At 62.0% G+C, this 19,175-nt stretch overlaps 1 protein-coding gene and 1 non-coding gene across 3 annotated transcripts in view; one reads left to right on the forward strand and one right to left on the reverse strand.

Moving 5' to 3' along the window:
- Positions 1-1,747: 1,747 nt before the first annotated feature.
- FZR1 (fizzy and cell division cycle 20 related 1) overlaps positions 1,748-19,175 on the reverse strand; it is a 29,761-nt gene continuing 12,333 nt past the window's right edge. Inside the window, exons 2-14 of one of the 2 annotated variants that reach the window (XM_007994779.3) lie at positions 15,276-15,378; positions 11,981-12,106; positions 11,791-11,854; positions 11,583-11,710; positions 10,887-10,969; positions 10,218-10,401; positions 7,654-7,719; positions 6,699-6,801; positions 6,420-6,604; positions 5,871-6,104; positions 5,119-5,223; positions 3,981-4,073; positions 1,748-3,696 (exon numbers count right to left, since the gene is read on the reverse strand). In XM_007994779.3, coding sequence (XP_007992970.1) covers positions 3,655-3,696; positions 3,981-4,073; positions 5,119-5,223; positions 5,871-6,104; positions 6,420-6,604; positions 6,699-6,801; positions 7,654-7,719; positions 10,218-10,401; positions 10,887-10,969; positions 11,583-11,710; positions 11,791-11,854; positions 11,981-12,106; positions 15,276-15,344 — 1,482 coding nt within the window. In that variant the 5' untranslated portion in view covers positions 15,345-15,378 and the 3' untranslated portion in view covers positions 1,748-3,654. Of the gene's footprint in view, positions 3,697-3,971; positions 4,074-5,118; positions 5,224-5,870; positions 6,105-6,419; positions 6,605-6,698; positions 6,802-7,653; positions 7,720-10,217; positions 10,402-10,886; positions 10,970-11,582; positions 11,711-11,790; positions 11,855-11,980; positions 12,107-15,275; positions 15,379-19,175 lie in introns of both variants that reach the window. The other variant, XM_007994778.3, reaches the window with a different exon arrangement.
- On the forward strand, positions 17,021-17,089 carry LOC119622476 (small nucleolar RNA SNORD38). Its single transcript, XR_005239094.1, has one exon. It is a non-coding gene; the product is annotated as a small nucleolar RNA SNORD38 (small nucleolar RNA).

Genomic DNA, 19,175 nt, shown 5'->3' on the forward strand with positions numbered 1-19,175 from the left:
AAATGTCCAGGACAGGCTGATCCACAGAGGCAGGGAGAGGGTTCGTGGGTGCTGGAATTGGGGAGGTGGACCTGGGGGTGACTAGGTGATGTAAAGGGGACAGGACTGCCTTCTGGGTGATGAGAATGTTCTGGAATCGGAGGTGGTGGCTGCACGGCATGGTGAAGGTACTGAACGCCACCTCACTGTAAGATGGTAGATTTTGTATTTTACCACAATAAAAAAAAAAAACAACATAAAACCCAACAAACATCCAGAAACCTCCTGCCTTGCCTCCTCTGGCTGGACCTGGCCTCGGGTAGAATCCGGCTTGGGTGGGGGCAGAGCTTACACCCTGGTCTCGGCTTCCCCTGCCCCTGCGTCGGGTCCCCACAGAGCCAACCCTGCCTTTCCCATCTGGACAGGCACCCAGGGGCCCCACTCCCTCGGGGTAAGTGCCAAAGTCCTCCCTGAGGCCCACAAGGCCCTGCCCTCCTCTCTTCACTCTGTTCCTCCTGCATGCCAGGTGCCGTCCTATCCCAGGGCCTTTGCATGGCTGTGCCCTCTGCCTCTCACCCAGGTGTCCCTGCCTCCTCTAGCCCTGGCTGAAATGCCAGGCTTGTGGTGAGCCCCTGATCCAAGGCCGCCCTTTCCCAGGGCCCCTTCCGCACCCTTGTGACGCCACCGCCTCACTTCCTCATAAGCTCCTGTCTCTGGGCTGTGCCCCCCAGGCCAGCTCTACATGGGCCAGGTCAGCTCAGTTTCATCATCTCCAATGCCCAGGACGGGACCTGCCCTGGCTCCTTCACCGTCTTCTCAGGCACCGTACAAAAGCGAGCCTCAAAACTACCTGGGGCCTCCTGGCTGCCAGGCACCCCCCACAGCCTCCCCTGCAGCCCCTGGCCCCCAGGCCTCCTGGCTCCCCCAACCACTTCCCAGCCATTCCTCCTGTTCTCCCAGACCCCGGGGAGGCACCAGCATCCCCTGGGCCAGGCTCCTGCCTCCTGCACCTCTCATTGCAGAACCTGCGGCAGCCTGAGCTTTTCAATTCTCTTTCCCTCTCACTGCACCACCTACATTCCAGGATCAACAGAAAAGTCGCAAACCGCCCTGCAGGGCCCTTTGTCAGCCTCCAGCTCCATCCGGGCATCTCCCAGCCATGGCCAGGGTCACCCCAGGAAGTGATGGCCCCACTGGCCTTGGTCTGTCGGGTGGAGTTGACAGCAGAGGCACCTGCCCCAGCGCTGGTGAGCGGCCCCGGTGCCCCGCAAGGCCTGACGGACGCTCCCCTGGGGCCCCTCCACCTCTTCTCGGCTGTCCTGGGCCGTGGGGAACCAAAGCCCCCATTTCTACACAAGCCCTGGCCCGTCATCATGGGCCCCTCCCACCACGGCCTTCACCCCACTTGCTCTGTCCCTCCTGGTCCCATCTGGCCAGCCCTGGGGGTGAGCTCAGCCCTGCAGCGCCCACCCTCCCTCCCTGATGGGGTCAGGTGAGCACCTCCTCCCGGGAACAGGGCAGTCTGGCTGGAGCGCAGGGACTCGCCTGGAGTCCAGTCCTTGGCCCCGCAAGACTGTGGCCGGCGATCCGGCAGACCGGCCCGGGAGGGGTCTCTGTGGCCTTCGAGGGCTGAGTTCCCCATCTGTGAAATGCAGGGCTGGGAAGCCCCTCAGAAGTTGCTTCTGCAGCTCCAGGGCCAGATGGGGACTCTAGGGCAGGGCCGTGTGACCCCACCCGAGCCGGGGACCTAGAGCCAGCCAGCCCCGGCCACACATGAATCCACGCGTTTAATGACAGCATCACTGCATTACATGAGAAAGGAGGCTGATCTGTCCTGGGAGGTCCCCCGCCGCCCTCGCATGGAAGAACCAGCCCCAACACAAATCTCGCACCTTCCCTCTGGCCCCGCGGAGGTTCCGGTCCCAGGAGGAGCCTCGGAGGCCCCCATGGGCTGTGCCCTGAGCTGGCCACGCCCCGAGGCCCACAGCGACAAGGCGGCTCTTTGGCACTGCAGGGGCCGCTGTGGGCAGGGCGGGCATGGGCGAAGGCAGGGTTGGTTTTCCTATTTAAAAACCCCGAAACAGTAAGACCTTGACCACGGAAAATCCACATTGCCACGTGCACCGGCTCCCCACGCGCAGGCGGGCGGCGAGGAGTCCACACCCGCCCGGACAGAGGTGGGGAGAGTCTCTCCTGCGAATGCGGAAGATCCACCCGCTTGAAACGACGGGGCTTTAAAAGCAGGACCCCGTCTCCCAGGAGCAGTGGGTGGGTCCCGGCCCCTCCCCGTCTAGCCTCAAACATTTCCAGGACTGCTCAACAAAAACACAAAACAAATCCAAAGAAAAGTCACAAATACATATGTACACATGCACACCAACCCCACTGGGGACACCAGGCTACTGGGATGTGGGGAGTGAGGGTTCCCAAGCACAGCAGGGTGGCGGGCGGGACCCTCGGACTCCAGCCCGCCCCACCCTCTCCACATCTCCACCAGTGAAATGGGAAGGGGCGGGGGGGCAGGCAGTGCTCAGCTCAGGCCCCACTCCCCAGCTTTGCCTCCCTCCCCGCCTGCTGTGTGGCTTGGGAGCATGAGACAGAGGAACAGAGGAGCCCGGGAAGCTTCTGGAAGGATGGAGGGCGCCCACCTCCTGGACCCCTTGGGTCTCCTTGGCTTCCCCACGGCCGCTGGCGCTGGTGGACAGGACAGGCGAAGACACGGGCAACCTGGGAGCGGGGGCCACACCGCCGCTGGCCTCCACAGGACCCAACCACCCAGCAGGCACGGGGGACGCAAGTCTTGCGCGGGGAGGGGGGACGCTGGCCCGGTAAGGGCACGTGTTGAAGAATGCACAAAGACGTGGCATCTGTTGTGCTCCTCTCCAGCCAGGGCAGTGAGCAGGCCCGTGTTCAGTTCTCCTGGGGTGACGAGTCCAGAGCAGACATCCTCCTCCGGTGTGAAGGTGACGCTCGGCCAGGATGCACAGGCTTATCTGAAGCCCACTGACTGCCAGGTGACGGCCATGACACAGATGCTTCCAGAGAGACTGCTACTTCGAGCGGTGATGGTAGAGGTGGCTGCAAGGACGCAGTGAAGCCCAGGCGGGGACCGTCTCCTGGATCCACAAGCCGGTTCCGCCAGTGGCCCTGAGCCATCTGCCCAGGCCTACACGTCTTGGTCTGGCCTTGGGTCTGGTCTTGGATTTGACATAGTAGGACTGCAGCTGTCAACGGGCGACCAGGGGTCTGAGGCCCCCACCAATCAGCCCTGGTGTCTGGTGGTCTGTTCCGTGCAGACGTGGGCAGTTCCAGGAAGAGCAAGCGGCGCCGATGGGCAGGTGATGAACAGATGGAGGCAGTGAGGGTCCCAAGGGGCGTCCATTGCTCTGAGTACAGACGGTCTGAGCCACGACCATCCAATGTGGTTCTTGCCCTTTAGGAAGGGAGACAGAGCCCCTGATGCTGAGGGTCCCCGACCACGTGCCCACCCCAGATACTGGTGGACATGGTTCACAATCAGGCATTTAATGAGACTCCAGGATCCTCCAGGCCCAGCTCCCCGCCCGCCCGGCCGCCTTCCTCGGGGGACAAGCGCTGGGAAGGCAGGGTCCATGCAAGCTGAGGAGCTGGGGTCCTCCGACGATGGCTGGTGTGGCGCGGTCCTGCCCGGCAGGTTTACCGGATCCTGGTGAAGAGGTTGAGCACAGACACAGACTCCTGCAGACACACGGGGATGGGAGACGTGCTGAGCCGCAACCCCAGGGAGGAAGCTGCCTGGAGGGAACCTGAGGCTGTGGGGCTTGGTCCTGAGGGGCTGGGAGGTGCCGGTCCAGCCTCAGCCTGCCACATTGCCCCTGACACATGACCCGGAATTTGAGGTAAGGGAAGCTCGGAGGTGGGGGGACCCAGGGGAGGGTACGCCAGAGGACACAGTGGAGACAGGGATGACCTTGGGACAGGCTGGGGTGGGGGTGAGTGGCGCTGATACCGACCCACTTTACCTTTGTCGAACGGGTTTTGCTAAAGACGTTCCAGAACCTCAGGGTCTCGTCTCCAGCACCAGTGACGATGGCCTCCCCATCAGGGGACATTGCCTGGGGACAGGAGGGAAGCACCCCATGACACTGGGCCTCTAGGTGCCTCAGGACAGTGCTGGGGGACCGAAGGAAAGGGGAGCAAGGTGTGGGGTGGCTGGGACCCCCAACCCAGGTTGCATGGGCAGAGCCCAGACTCTGGGAACAGGAGGGAGGGGCAGGCCGGGGCCACCACAGGCAGAAACCAAGGTTGGAGTCTTTGTTTTTTTTTAATTTTAAGACAGGATCTGGCTCTGTCACCCAGGCTGGAGTGTGCAGTGGGGTGATCCTGGCTCACTGCAGCCTTGATCTCCTGGGCTCAGGTGATCCTCCCATCTCAGCCTCCTGAGTAGCTGGGACTACAGGTGCACACCACCACACCTGGCTCATTTAAAAAAAGGTTTTGTAGAGACAGGGTCTTGCTACGTTGCCCAGGCTGGTCTTGAACTCCTGGGCTCAAGCGATCCTCCCACCCTGGCTTCCTGAAGTGGAGGGATTACAGGTGTGAGCCATCGCACCTGGCCAAGGTTGGAGCATTTTTGCAAAAAACACAAAGGACACCCCCCCTTGCAAGGTGGGGCCATCCACTCTGAGTAGATGAGGGACTGTCAGATGCACGGATGAAAGCACAAAACATGTTTTTCAGGGAAGAAACAAAACCTTGGCCAGTGAGGGCACGTGGGGTCAAGGACGCCTCCTGGCCCCCTTCCAGCGACGTGTACACAGTTACTGTGAGGATGGCCACGGGGTCATCTGAGTGGTCAGGTGTGAGGTATTTTTGGCCTTCCTATTCACCCCTCTTTTTGGGGAAAATAAATGAAGAGACTGAGGTCCTTCAGGAGGACAGGGCCCACACCTGCAGGGCTGGGGAGTTCGGTAAAGCCCATTCCAACGTTGGCAATACAACCAGCACCAGATACCCCGACAGCCAGCCCTGGTGCTGGGTCCCGCGGGGTTTTACATCTGCACACCATCCTCCCTAAGAACACAGGACAGGTGCTCTGGGGTGGCCACGGCAGTTTGTCCAGAATCCCGGGGCACCTTGAAGTGCCTGGCGTGCACTCACCAGGTATAGCACGCGGTAGGAGTGCCCGGTCAGCTTGGCCACCTGGGTCAGGGAGGGGTACTTCCAGACAAGGATCTGGTTCTGTGAGTAGCCGTGTGTGCTCACCTGGAGGGTGGAGGGGCACCGCAGTCGGTGGGGGGAACGAGGCCGGGCGCTATGCCTGCTGCCTCACATGTACCCGCCCGAGCCCAGGGGAGAGCTCAGAGCCGCCAGCCAGCCCGGGAGGAGCAGGGGATGCGGGGATGTGGCTCTGCCTCCTGAGTCCGTCCGGGAGGTGTGAAGGCCACAGGTGTACCCCTCCACCCACCGCCAAAGGCTGGAGCCCAACAAGGACCCACCCAGGGCCCACAGCCCCCCTGCCCCGCCTGCAAGTCATCCCTGAGACTCTCCTGGTGACACATGCCCACAGTGGCTGAAGCAGGCCAGGGTGCTCCGCAGAACCCACTTGGTCCTGGGCCTCCTCTCTCAGCAGAAGCAGCTGTGGGAGCTCCCCGGCTCCTCACAGAGCCGCCAGGTGTGGCTGCGACGAGGGCCCAGAGGCTCCAAGTCTTACCCCAGGTGAGGCTCTGATGGCCCCAGGGGCCTTGCCCCCCGGCCCCGACAACTCCCTGCCTCCCTGCCCAGCCTCCCTCGTCCATCTCCCTTCAGAGCCTCTGACCCATCTCCCCACAGGCCGCTCTCAGATGGCAGGCAAGGGGCCAGCAGGACACACATCCTGAGGCCTGGTGGGAGGCCGGGTCACCCGTGCTCACCAGCTCGTTGGCGTGCTTGGACCAGGCCAGATTGCACACTTGGGAGCCCGTGTCGATACACTGCAGCGGCTGTCCCGTCAGTGTGTTCCAGAAGCGGATGCAGCGGTCAGCTGTGCCGCCCCCTGAGGCCAGCAGCCCGTGCTGATGCGGGGACCAGGCGATGGCCTTCACGGCCGCCAGGTGCTCCGTGTACTGCTGCACGGGGCTCAGGCTCGAGTGATTCCAGACCAGCAGCTGGTGGACAGGGGCTGTGAGGTCGGGGCTGTCCCAGCCCTGTGGTCCCATAGGCCGGTCCTCACAGGGGTGATAACCTGCCCTGGCACCCCACCCCACACCCCTCCTGCTGATCCCTCAAGGACCCCTGGGGGCACACACTCGTCACCCTGTGCCACAGGGCAGGACTGGCTAGGTAGGAAGGACAAGCCCAGGGCCCTGCTGATGGCTGTGGAGTGGGCCCCGCGCCCGCCCCCACCCAGGCTTCACCGTTCCTGCCAGTGTGAGGGGTGCGGCTCCTGGGGAAGGGGAAGTCCAGGCTCTGGGCAGGGGTACCTTGTTGTCGTTGCCCCCTGAGGCAAGGAGCTGGTGGTCTGTGGACCACTTGAGCCCGCACACCTCCTGCCGGTGGCCCTGCAGCCGCCGCTCTGACTGCAGGGGTGGGGTGCGGATGTCCCTCTGCAGGATCATGCGGTCGCGGCTCCCGGACGACAGCTGCTCAGCGTTCCAGGCCAGCGCCCCTGGAGGCCAGGCGGAAGTAGGGGTGAGCCTCTCCTGGCCTCGGGGAGCTGGGGCCTCGGGGAGCTCACCAGCCATGGGACCGGGGCACCTCACCGACGCGTGCCGTGTGGCCCTCCAACATGGACAGCTTCTTCCCTGCGGCCGCGTCCCAGATTTGCACAAAGCCCTTGTGTGTGCCCACCGCCACCAGGTTCCCCTAGGAGTGAAGGCACGGGCAGAGCACCAGCGTCAGGTCTGGCCCAGGGACTGTGCCCGGCTTGGACTTGGTCACGCCAGGCTCTCCCCTCACCAGGGCTCTGGGATGGTTTCCCTAAAGACTCTTGAATGCATGTCTCCTCAGAAGCTTAAACCCCCTCAGCACATTCTGGGGTGGCGGGCACGCCCCACGCATGCGACGCCTGTGTTTGTCAGAGTCCAGCCAAGACTCAGGGTATGTGGACCTACCCACAGGGACATTTCACACAGAGGGAAGGAGAAACTGCAGACACCGAGCTCCAGGTTCCACACATGCCCAGGAGCTGGGCAACACGTGTGGCTGTCTGCAACTGACTTTGAGCCGCATGAAAATCTAAGTGGATGGAGGGAGGGTGAGTGTACACGTTGGACACAGCAAGTGGTTACGAGCACTAGGGGCAGCCCTGGGCAGCTCTGGGCAGGAGGCACAGACCCTCCCCATGACATGCTTCAAAGCTGCTGCTGGGATGTTTTCATCATAGTCGAAAATGGAACTAAAGCCCACTCCACCCTGACTGGAAACTGGAGCTCCAGGGAAGCGAGTCCCAGGTGGGCAGGTCCCATGGAAGGAACTGGGGCACTGCTTCCCCACGGGTCCTGCCATCCTTTCTGAGGGCCTGGCGGGTGCCTGCTCATCCCTGTTACTCCCTCCACCAGGACCACACCAAGGCCGGGGACAGTGGGGGGCACAGACCTATGCTTGGACACAGGCGACCTCAGGCCACGCACTAGCCCCTGTGGGTCTTCAGGGCCCCCAACATGGTCAAGGGCCCCATCAGATCTCCCAGGTGGAGGCCAAGCCCTCTGCACTCACCCGCTCAGACCAGCCCACGGAGGTCACTGAGTCCCCTTCCACCGAGAGGTCACAGAGCCGCGTCACCTGGAGGCAGAGGTCAGTATGAGCTTTGCCGCTGGTCTCGAAGCCCCAGTCTATCCATGTGTACATTCACGCCTCCACGGTCTCACCCACCCACTCCCATCCACTCACCCACCCACTCCCTCAACCACTCCCATCCACTCCCTCAACCACTCCCATCCACTCCCTCAACCACTCACCCATCCACTCCCTCAACCACTCCCATCCACTCCCTCAACCACTCCCATCCACTCCCTCAACCACTCCCCCACCCACTCCCTCAACCACTCCCATCCACTCCCTCAACCACTCCCATCCACTCCCTCAACCACTCCCATCCACTCCCTCAACCACTCACCCATCCACTCCCTCAACCACTCCCATCCACTCCCTCAACCACTTCTATCCACTCCCTCAACCACTCACCCATCCACTCCCATCCACTCCCATCCACTCCCTCAACCACTTCCATCCACTCCCATCCACTCCCATCCACTCCCTCAACCACTTCCATCCACTCTCTCAACCACTCCCATCCACTCCCTCAACCACTTCCATCCACTCCCTCAACCACTCCCATCCACTCCCTCAACCACTTCCATCCACTCCCTCAACCACTCCCATCCACTCCCTCAACCACTTCCATCCACTCCCTCAACCACTTCCATCCACTCCCATCCACTCCCTCAACCACTCCCATCCACTCACCCATCCACTCCCTCAACCACTTCCATCCACTTCCTCAACCACTCCCATCCACTCCCTCAACCACTCCCTCAACCACTCCCATCCACTCCCATCCACTCACCCATCCACTCCCTCAACCACTCCCATCCACTCCCTCATCCACTCACCCATCCACTCCCTCAACCACTCCCATCCACTCTCCCGTCCACTCCCATCCACTCCCTCAACCACTCCCATCCACTCACCCATCCACTCCCTCAACCACTCCCATCCACTCCCTCATCCACTCCCTCAACCACTCCCATCCACTCTCCCGTCCACTCCCATCCACTCACCCATCCACTCCCTCAACCACTCCCATCCACTCCCTCATCCACTCACCCATCCACTCCCTCAACCACTCCCATCCACTCTCCCGTCCACTCCCATCCACTCCCTCAACCACTCCCATCCACTCTCCCGTCCACTCTCATCCACTCCCTCAACCACTCCCATCCACTCTCCCATCCACTCTCATCCACTCCCTCAACCACTCCCTCAACCACTCCCATCCACTCTCCCGTCCACTCTCATCCACTCCCATCCACTCTCCCGTCCACTCTCATCCACTCCCTCAACCACTCCCATCCACTCACCCATCCACTCCCTCAACCACTCCCATCCACTCACCCATCCAGTCCCTCAACCACTCCCTCAACCACTCCCATCCACTCCCTCAACCACTCCCATCCACTCCCTCAACCACTCCCATCCACTCTCCCGTCCACTCACCCATCTACTCCCTCAACCACTCCCATCCACGCCCTCAACCACTCCCATCCACGCCCTCAACCACTCCCATCCACGCCCTCAACCACTCCCATCCACTCTCCCGTCCACTCTCCCACCCACTCTCCCACCCACTCACCTGTCCGCTCTCCCATCCGCTCTCCCATCCGCTCTCCCATCCGCTCTCCCGTCCGCTCTCCCATCCACTCTCCCGTCCGCTCTCCCGTCCGCTCTCCCACCCACTCACCCGTCCGCTCTCCCGTCCGCTCTCCCACCCGCTCTCCCGTCCGCTCTCCCGTCCGCTCTCCCACCCGCTCACCCGTCCGCTCTCCCGTCCGCTCTCCCGTCCGCTCTCCCGTCCGCTCTCCCACCCGCTCACCCGTCCGCTCTCCCGTCCGCTCTCCCGTCCGCTCTCCGGTCCGCTCTCCCACCCACTCACCCACCCACTCTCCCGTCCACTCTCCCGTCCACTCATTCACTCTCTCATCACTCCAGGCCCGTGGGGTCTCTGGGTTGGTCACTGCTGGGACCTGGCAGGCTCAAGCGGGATGTGGACAAAAGACAGAAACGCAGGGAACACAGGCCTGCATGGGACGAGCAGATGATGGGAGGAAGCGCCAACCCTCGCTCTCCTGAAACTACTCGCATGGCGTTATCCCCGAACCCCCCACCCCAGCAGTATCTGCTGCTGCCCTGCACCAGCAACCCAGGCTTCCTGTAGGGACCAGCAGGCCCCGTGCATCCAGAGGCCACTCCAGGACAGTGACCACTCGGTGGTTATGGTGGCCCCTGGGCTCAGCCAGGCTGGGACAGCTGTCTCTTCTCCTCTGTGGAGCTGAACAGAGACTGTGGTTCCAGTGGGCACCCCATGCTGCTGCAGATGTCACTGCTGGCGGGGAGGGCCATGGCTGGGAGGGCTGGGGCTGGGAGGCTGGGAGGCCCTGGCTAGGAGGGCCATGGCAGGCGCCTGGCTCATACTGATGCTCCCTGGATCCCAGTGGGTATACTGAGGACTGCTGGGAGCTGGGGAGGCCCCCGTGCACAGGCACACCCCACGCGGCACCCACCTGGCTGGTGCAGGCGCTCCACAGGTACACACAGGTGCCCAGCCCCACGCTGAGCACATTGAGGGACGACCAGTCCACCAGATTGAGGTAGAAGTCGTCCTGCAGCTCCGGCGCATCCAGCACCTTGAAGGGGATCTTGGAGATCTTGCGGGTGGGTTTCCGTGGGGACCGAAGCAGCTTCTGGCTGCAGAAGCGGCCACGTGGCGTGCGTCAGCCACTGCACTTGGGTGACTTCTTGCAAACGCATGGGAAGTATCTCCTCCCCTGCCAGTCCCAGGAGCCCAGTCCGGCCCCTCCAATCACCACCACCATGTGATCCTAACCCGGGGACGGCCGCACAGCCCTTCACCCTCAGGTGTCTGGCTGCTCTGGGCTCCCTTCCACAGCTGTGCTGGCTCTGCTGCCCATACCTCCTCCAGGCAGCCCTTCCTGACGACACTGCCCCCCGCCTGAGGCCAACACTGCCAGGCCATGGTGTGCCCTCGGTGAGGGGGGGTCTCTGGGCCACTCTAGGCCTGGTGTACACTTCTATTACTGACCATGGCCTCATGGAGGGTTGGGCCCCCTCCACTCTAAGGACTCTGGGGAAGGACACATCACAGCTCCAGGCCACTATGCCCTGGGAAGCCCCCTTCAGCCTCGCCCACCAGGACCCACAGGGACACCCACCTCTTGTTGCTGACGGGAGACAAGGAGTAGGGAGACACGTCATTGCCATCATCGGGGCTAGAGCGCTTGGTGCTGAGGGAATACTGCAGAGTGGGGGACACGCCAGCTGAGCGGACGCCCAGGCTGTAGGACCCTCAGAGCTGGACCCCAGCAGCCCACACTCCTGGTATAGCTCGTAGCCCTAAGGCAGGCGCTAAGACCCTGTGCAGAGCAGCTGTGAACAGGAAGGCGCCTTCCCAGCAGGGACTGTGGACCCCCACCCCTTCCGCCCTCTCGAGGGAACCAAGGCAGGCTCTGTGTGATTCTGCCTTCGAGCTCCCAGATCATGTGGACAGAGTGCGGCCCTGTGGGAGCACCCAGTGCCGCCTCCTGCAGGCAGGACCCCACCGTCTTGGGTATTCGGGACCCCAGGTAGCATCGGTGTGGGGAGAAAAAGCCCAAGAGGCTGAGCCTGGATTCCTCCTGCAGCCCCACTTCCCAGCTTACCTGCTGGGCCTCCAGCCTCAGATCCCAGAGGACCAGGGCCCCTGGCCTGGCTAAGGAGCAGGAGCAGGGTCAGGGTGGGAGGGTGGGAAGCTGGGCCATGGCCAGGCCCAAGAAACAGGCTCGGGGAGGCAGAGCTGGTGCCCGGGAGGTGGGGGCTGGGGAAGGTGTCACTGGGAACCAGTTCCTGGGGGGGGGGTGCCACAGGCTTACCGTGAACAGACCCTTCTTCTCAGGTGTGGAGGGCTGTAGCCTGCGATCCTCGGTCTGCGGGTCCTGCACCTTCTCGATGCCAGCACCCAGCAGCTCATTCTTGAGCAGGGCGGAGTAGGCCAGGCCATCTGCGGGCACCAAGCACAGTGCGGTGAGGTGGGGCAGGGCAGGGTGGGGGCCTGCAGGGCGGATGGGCTGGGACCCTAACCTTTGCCGTTGTCTGAGGTGGCGTCCTTGGCTTTCCGGTTCTGACTGGGAGACTTCTCATTCTCCTGCAGGGAGGAGAGCAGAGAGGGAGGGGTTGAGGTGCCTGCTTGTTCCTGGCTCTAGAGCAAGGAGGCTAGGAGGGGCCCTGGGCCTCCCGGGGGGTCCCATCTCCTGCCCGGCCGGCCCCTCACGTTGATCCTGTGGAAGTTCACGCTCCAGTTCGCTCCGGCTCTAGAGGGGATGAAGCGGTCTCCGTGCTTGCTGGGCGAGGACACGGGGGAGCTGGCAGGCGTCAGGGTCCGCCGCATCTCCGTGACCTGAAGGGCATCAGCGGAGGGCCTGTTCTCAGCACTGAGAGCCCCTGCCACTGAGCAAAGAGGGCTTTGATCTTGCAAACCCAAGTGGAGCCACACAGTCACTCTTGGTCAGGGATTTATGTGCCAGAAGCCTCCAGGAGGTGCCAGGCCCACGGGCAGGCTCGGCCTCCCAACGCTGCCAGGCAGGAGGGTGGAGAGGGCAGGGCCATGGGACGGGATGGAATGGCAGGAATGGGGGACATGGCAGAGGGGACAGAGCAAGGGAGCACAAGACCCTGACTGCCCTCCCAGCGCTGCACAGATGTCACACATTCACTGTTTCTAAAAGATGCAAGCCTTCACGGCACAAGACATAGAACAGCTGTGCCCAGAACCACCTGGGAGTGTGGTCCCCTCATCCCCATTTCCTGCCACCCACAACACCTGTCTAACCCTCCAACCCCATCTGACTGTCCCCACGCCACACAACACCCGTCTAACCCTCCAACCCCATCTGACTGTCCCCGCACCACCCACAACACCCGTCTAACCCTCCAACCCCATCTGACTGTCCCCGAACCACCCACAACACCCGTCTAACCCTCCAACCCCATCTGACTGTCCCCGCACCACCCACAACACCCGTCTAACCCTCCAACCCCATCTGACTGTCCCCGCACCACCCACAACACCCGTCTAACCCTCCAACCCCATCTGACTGTCCCCGCACCACTCAACACCCAACCCTCCAACTCCATCTGACTGTCCCCGCGCCACTCAACACCCGTCTAACCCTCCAACCCCATCTGACTGTCCCCGAACCACCCACAACACCCGTCTAACCCTCCAACCCCATCTGACTGTCCCCGCACCACCCACAACACCCGTCTAACCCTCCAACCCCATCTGACTGTCCCCGCACCACCCACAACACCCGTCTAACCCTCCAACCCCATCTGACTGTCCCCGCACCACCCACAACACCCGTCTAACCCTCCAACCCCATCTGACTGTCCCCGCACCACCCACAACACCCGTCTAACCCTCCAACCCCATCTAACTGTCCCCGCGCCACTCAACACCCAACCCTCCAACTCCATCTGACTGTCCCCGCGCCACTCAACACCCATCTAACCCTCCAACCCCATCTGACTGTCCCCGCGCCACACAACAGCCGTCTAACCCTCCAACCCCATCTAACTGTCCCCGCGCCACCCTTTTTCTATGAGGAGTCTGTTATGAGCTGACCAGTGTCCCAAAGAGGATAGTGTGAAATCCTGAGCCCTGCTACCTGGGAATGGGACTCTGTGTGGACACGACTTTCTTGCAGAGGTGATTATACCCAAGAGGAAGCCATTAGGATGGGCCTGATTTGAGGACAAGTGTCCTCAGAGAAAGAAGGAAACACGAACACAAAGACACAGGGAGACGGTTCCGGGACGGACACAGGGGCCAGCGTGATGTGGCACAGCCACGGATAGCAGGAGCCTCCAGAAGCTGGGAGAGGCGGGAAGGGTCCTCCCCTGGAGCCTTGAGGGGAAATGTGGCCCTGCCCACACCATGATCCCCGACTCCTGCTCCCCAGGACTGGGAGAGGTTCTGCGAGTGCTGCGTAGGCCCTGTCTGCGGCCTCTCTGGTGGAGCCCCAGGAAACACAGGCTTATGTAGGATAAAGTTCCGTCTGTTGTCATATCTCCCTGCCCCCAGCCTGTGACGCTGTCATGGCCCTGACACTTTGGAGGGTTCCAGGGCTGTCTCTCCACAGCCTGGCACTCCGTCTGGGTCTGAAGGTGGTTCTGTGTCATACAGTCCAGGCTGTGCTGGGTGACTGCAGGGCGGGCCGGGTGTGTGGGGAGCTCTCCCACACTGCAAATGCCCGCTCCTTACCCATCTCCCGTTCACACCCTGGCCTGGCTGCGTCTGTGAAACTCGAAGTGCACTGGGTGGAGGGTGCTGGGTCCTCGCACTGAGCCCCACCCTCCCATGCACTGCTGGGCCTGCAGGCACACAGGGCGCTCAGGCTCCCACTGTCCTCTGGGCAGCCCCGAGAGCGCTCTGGAGGTCGAGGGCCAGCACTAGGGCTGCTCGGCGCTGTGGTGCCCAGACCCTCTCTGTGCACACAGATACCCGTGTATTCAGACCCTGTCTGTGCACACAGATACCCCTGTATTCGTGCCTCTCTCTCTGAAATCCCTGAGGTTGCAAAGACCCCTCTAATTCTGTGCCACTTTTTTTCTGCAGTGGCCCTGTCCCTTCACCAACGGGGACCCTGCCACACCACGCAGGATCCCAGATCCGCCTCCCTGACTCTGCCCTGTGGGGACCGCGCTGCACAGGGGCGAAGGCGGCTGTGGTGGGCTCCCGCAGGTCCTGGGACCCAGGCTTTGGGGTCTGAAGCTGAACTAAGCCTTGAAGGTGAGCCTGCCCCAGGCCCACCCAATGCCTGGGCACAGAGGGTGCCGGTGCTGAGGGAGCCCCTCCCCAGAGGCCCATGCCCCTCAGACCCATCTGTGCAGGTCAGCAGCCCATGGGGGAGGGACTCGGGACGATGGCAACTTAGTCTTTGAGAATGATGGCTCAGGCGTCTGTCACGGGGAGGGGCTGGTGGCCGTCCAGGCTAAGCCTCATGCTATTCTGACCCAGGCTTCGTGTTGTATAGACGGCAACGGGAGTCTGGCCCCTCAGCCCCCGGCAGGAGTCGCGTGGGAAGGCAGGTGAGGGATGTGGCTGTCATACAGCAGGCGCCAGCCCCGAGTGCCAGCCCCGAGACCCTGTGTGGCCAGTGGAGTGCCCGGAGCGCAGGGCAAGACAAACACAGCTGGGCTGGGGAGGAGGGATGGAGCGCAAGGAAGGACAAAGCCAGGCCCCCAAATCCCACAGGGTTCCAGATGCACCTGGGGCTAGAAGACAGGAACGGGTGTCCCCAAAGGCTCTGCAGGCCACCCCAGCTCCACTACTCTGGGCCTTTAGCCTCCTGGTTCATCTAAGCCCCGCTGGGCTCTGACTACGGCCCTGGGGGTGGCGGCAACCCCGACAGCCCGGGAGGCGGAGGCCCCGTGTGACCTGAGGAACTGGGACCTGAGTGGTTCGTGGGGCTCTATCAACAGTGGGAGCGCCCGAGGCTGCTGGCCAGGGCAGAGGCAGCTGGGGGAGGGGGAGCCACAGTGGTGGGCGGGGAAGGGGCACTCACGCGTGGCATCGTGTTCTCATTCTGGATGACGATCTGGCGGAGCAGGCGCCGCTCATAGTCCTGGTCCATGGCGAGGCAGGGCTCGGCCTGCGGCAAGGTTAGCCTGTGGCGGAAAGGGCAGGAGAAGTCAGTGGGGCAGGGCCAGTCGCCCGGGGACCACGGGCTCACCTGCACCTCCAGGCCCTGGGAGCCAGAGTGACTGTGGGCTCCTCCTGCCTCCTCTGTGGGGACCTCCTGCCAGCCCCAGCCTCATTCTGGGTGAGGCTCCCCTAACCCTGGTCTCAGTTGCTGCTGACAGACCCTCCCAGCCAGTACATCCCACACCCTGTCCTCCTGCCCGGGAAAGGGGCTTTCTGCCCTGGAGGCTCCAGTAGGGAGGCGGGGGCTCGGAAGAATCCTGGAGGTCCCAGCAAGGACTCTTCCCTGAGCGTGGGCAGCCTCCATGTCTCGAGGCGCCACGGGGACCCACGTGCGTGTACGTGTGCAAGGGGGTTCGACAAACCACACCAGCTCTAAGGCAGTGTGCAAGAGCTGGCCATGCACAGACCCCGAGTCAGCCATGTGGGTCCAGGCCCAGGTAGACCAGGCCACGGCTCCGGGGACATCAGCCTCCTGTGGACAAGCCACATCTGCATTCAGCTACAGCCAAGGTAACATCCAGGGGCCCATGCAGAGCCCACACGGGACCAGGCTCAGCCAAACCAGGAAGGCCCCTCTAAGAGGGCGGCGTTTATGTTGAGGCGTGAAGAAAAGTGGCAGTGAGGAGACCGGCAAAGAACGTTCCAGAGAGAGATGCACAGCCCGAGGCAGGAAGGGGGTTTGCACAAGAACAAAGTGAAGGTCCGTATAGGCAATGGAGATAGAAGGTAGCCTAGAAACAACGCTCTTTCTACCAGGGCCAGCAAACCACAGCCCGAGGCCATGTGCAGGCTGCTGGTCTGTAAATACAGTGGTTCTTTTTGTACACAGGGTCTCCATCTGTTGCCCAGGTGGCACAATCACGGATCACTGCAGCCTCCACCTCCTGGGCTCAAGTGTGGTGGTACGCACCTGTGGTCCCAGCTACTTGGGAGGCTGAGCCTGGAGGATCGCCTGAGGCTGGGAATTTCAGACTGCAGTAAGCTATGATCATGCCACTGCACTCTAGCCTGGGTGACAGAGCAAGACTCTGTCTCAAAAAAAAAAAAAGTGAAAAAATTTACCAAAAGTTTACCACCTTGACCACGTTTAAGTGTGCAGTTCCGGCCGGGCGCGGCGGCTCACGTCTGTAATCCCAACAGTTCGGGAGGCCGAGGTGGGTGGATCACGAGGTCAGGAATTTGAGACCAGCCTGGCCAATGTTGTGAAACCCCGTCTCTACTAAAAATACAAAAATTAGCCGGGTATGATGGCGCATGCCTTTAATCCCAGCTACTCGGGAGGCTGAGGCAGGAGGATCGCTTGAACCCCGGGAGGAGGAGCTTGCAGTGAGCCGAGACTGTGCCGCTGCACTCCTGCCTGGGTGACAGAGCAGGCCTCCATCTCAAAAAAACAAAAACAAAAACAAAAAAACAAAAAAAGGACAGTTCAGTGGCGTTAATCACGTTCCCATGGTTGTGCAGCCACCACCACCGTCATCCCTAGAACTTTCTCATCTTCCTAAACTGAAACTCTGTCCCCATGGAACATTCACTCCCCATCCCTCTCCCCAGTCCCTGGTGACTTCTTTGGCAGGTAAGTTCCTCAACCATTAAACACAGAGACTCTGTCAGTGATGAAAGCTGTGTACCATTCTGCTACTGACATTAAGTGATGATAAAGTTATGTCTAAGGAAGAGAAACCCACTGTTACCAGGGGACCCAGCACTTCCTAGATACATACCCAGGAGAACGGGGAAGGCACAGGAACTGGTACACAAATCCTCACACGCGCACAATTCGTAACAGCCAAAACATGGCAAAATCCTACATACGCATCAACAAGTGAGGGACGAACCAGCGCGGCCCTCCACACGCTGGAACACAACCCAGCCATGAAAGGAGCAAGGCTCTGACCCAGGCCACAGCGCGGACATGCCCTGGGGACGTTGCACCCTTTGAGAGACACCAGACACAAAAGACCTGGGAGGGCCCTGGAGGAGGCCGACTCACAGAGACCAGGAGGGCCGAGGCGACACCTGCTTTTTTAGGAAACAGACACCCGAGGCAGGCACTGGCTTGCGTCACCAGGTAGGGACAGACCCATGCGGGTTTGGTGCTGCTCCTGTCATCCTGAGCACCACTCTGTCCTGAGATACTGAGGCGGTCGGCCTGATTGCCACCTCCACAGCCCCAGGAGGCCTCTGATGAGCTCCCGGCCTGGGGCTGGAGATAGGATCAACCGCAGGGCTGTTTCTTCTGCAAGAGCCCGCAGGCAGCGCTGCCTGGGCCTGCAGTCACGGGACACACGGGGTCCCTGGCTCGGCCACATGGGGCCAGTCAGGCTCTGAGGGACAGGAGCGTGCAGCCCACAGCCCTGTGTTAGTGGGTTTTCATGGCTTATCTCATGTCCCCTCTGCAAGGCCTCATGGACAGGGTGCCAGCGCCCGCCGCCTGTGCAGATGAGGACAGGAAGGCAGAGTGCAGAGCAGCAATGTCCATGGCCACATAGAAGGCTCAGGGCTCTCTACGTGGCTCAGCCCAATGCACGGGGTGGTCCACGCGGCTACAGAGCAGTGGCCAGCAGCTCTCCCTCCTTCCAGCCTGCCCCCCACCCCCCACCCCGGGGCCAGATCACGTCACCAGCCTCCTCCCCACCCCCTTCTCCCTCACCCAGACTGGCCTCTCCCAACCCACATTCCCCACTGGTTCTCCACAGGGCACAGCCGCCTCCCGCAGCCCCAAAGGCCCACGTGTCCCCACCACACCCGACCACTCCTGGGCCAGCACTGGCCATTCCAGGAGGAGGAGAGGCCTAAGCATCTGTCCCCAGTGAAGACAGCCTCTGGGGGACAATTTCCCGAGCCTGGAGCCAGAGGGGCTATAGAGACCTGAGCCCCAGGAGAGCGGTGGGTGTGGGCCCCCGGAACTGACTCACATATGAACAGGGAATCTACGCAGATCCTGAGCCCCAGTGGGTGTGGGCCCCCCGGGACCGATTCGCAGATGAAGGGGGATCTACACAGATCCTCCAGCACTTACAGAAAGGAAACCGTGGAGCAGAGGCCACTTTCAAAGGCAGTACTGTGGCATGAAAACCCCACTCTGGGGCAGGGGCTCCAGGGAGGTCTCCGTCGGAAGCGCAGTGCTACGTCCGGGCCATGCAGAGGTGGTGCGGCCACAGGGGACTTCAGCCGTGGCCGGGGAGGACAGCTGGAAACATCTGCTTCACAGGCAGCAGCGCCCAGACAGTAGCCTGTACCCCTTGGCACACCAAAAACCAGGCAGGACCTGAACACTGAGCTTCAGTGTGGGGGTGAGAGAGCCGCTGCTCAGACTCCAGGAATCCCAGAGCCAAGAGGCGAGGAACTTGTTAAAGTCTAGCAAATCCGAGGCCAGAGAGAGGCCAGCCCTCCGCCCTCCTCGGGGTAGATCAGCCACCACCATCGGCTCCATGCAGGTTGCCCAGCACTGACGGCTTCACAGGCCCCATGCAGCCAGCAGGCGACTCACCACGTAGACCCGGCTGCCGCAGGGCAGAGACGATCCGGACTGCCCAAGGGCGTAGGGTCCTGACCCCAGGACCTGTGCTTAGGCCACCTTGCAGAGCAGCAGGGACTCTGCAGGTGCGACTGAACGTTTCAGAGGGTGGCAGGTGTGGATGGGGCTTCCCGAGACACTTATGCTCCCCACGGTCATGGAGGCCCTCTCTCTTCCCAGCCCCGTAAAGGGTGCCCTGCCTTCTCTGTTTCCTCTCTGTGCCCCCAGGCCCCTGACTTCTGA

This window comes from Chlorocebus sabaeus, chromosome 6, assembly GCF_047675955.1.
Source record: "Chlorocebus sabaeus isolate Y175 chromosome 6, mChlSab1.0.hap1, whole genome shotgun sequence".
Classification (NCBI taxonomy): Eukaryota; Metazoa; Chordata; class Mammalia; order Primates; family Cercopithecidae; genus Chlorocebus; species Chlorocebus sabaeus.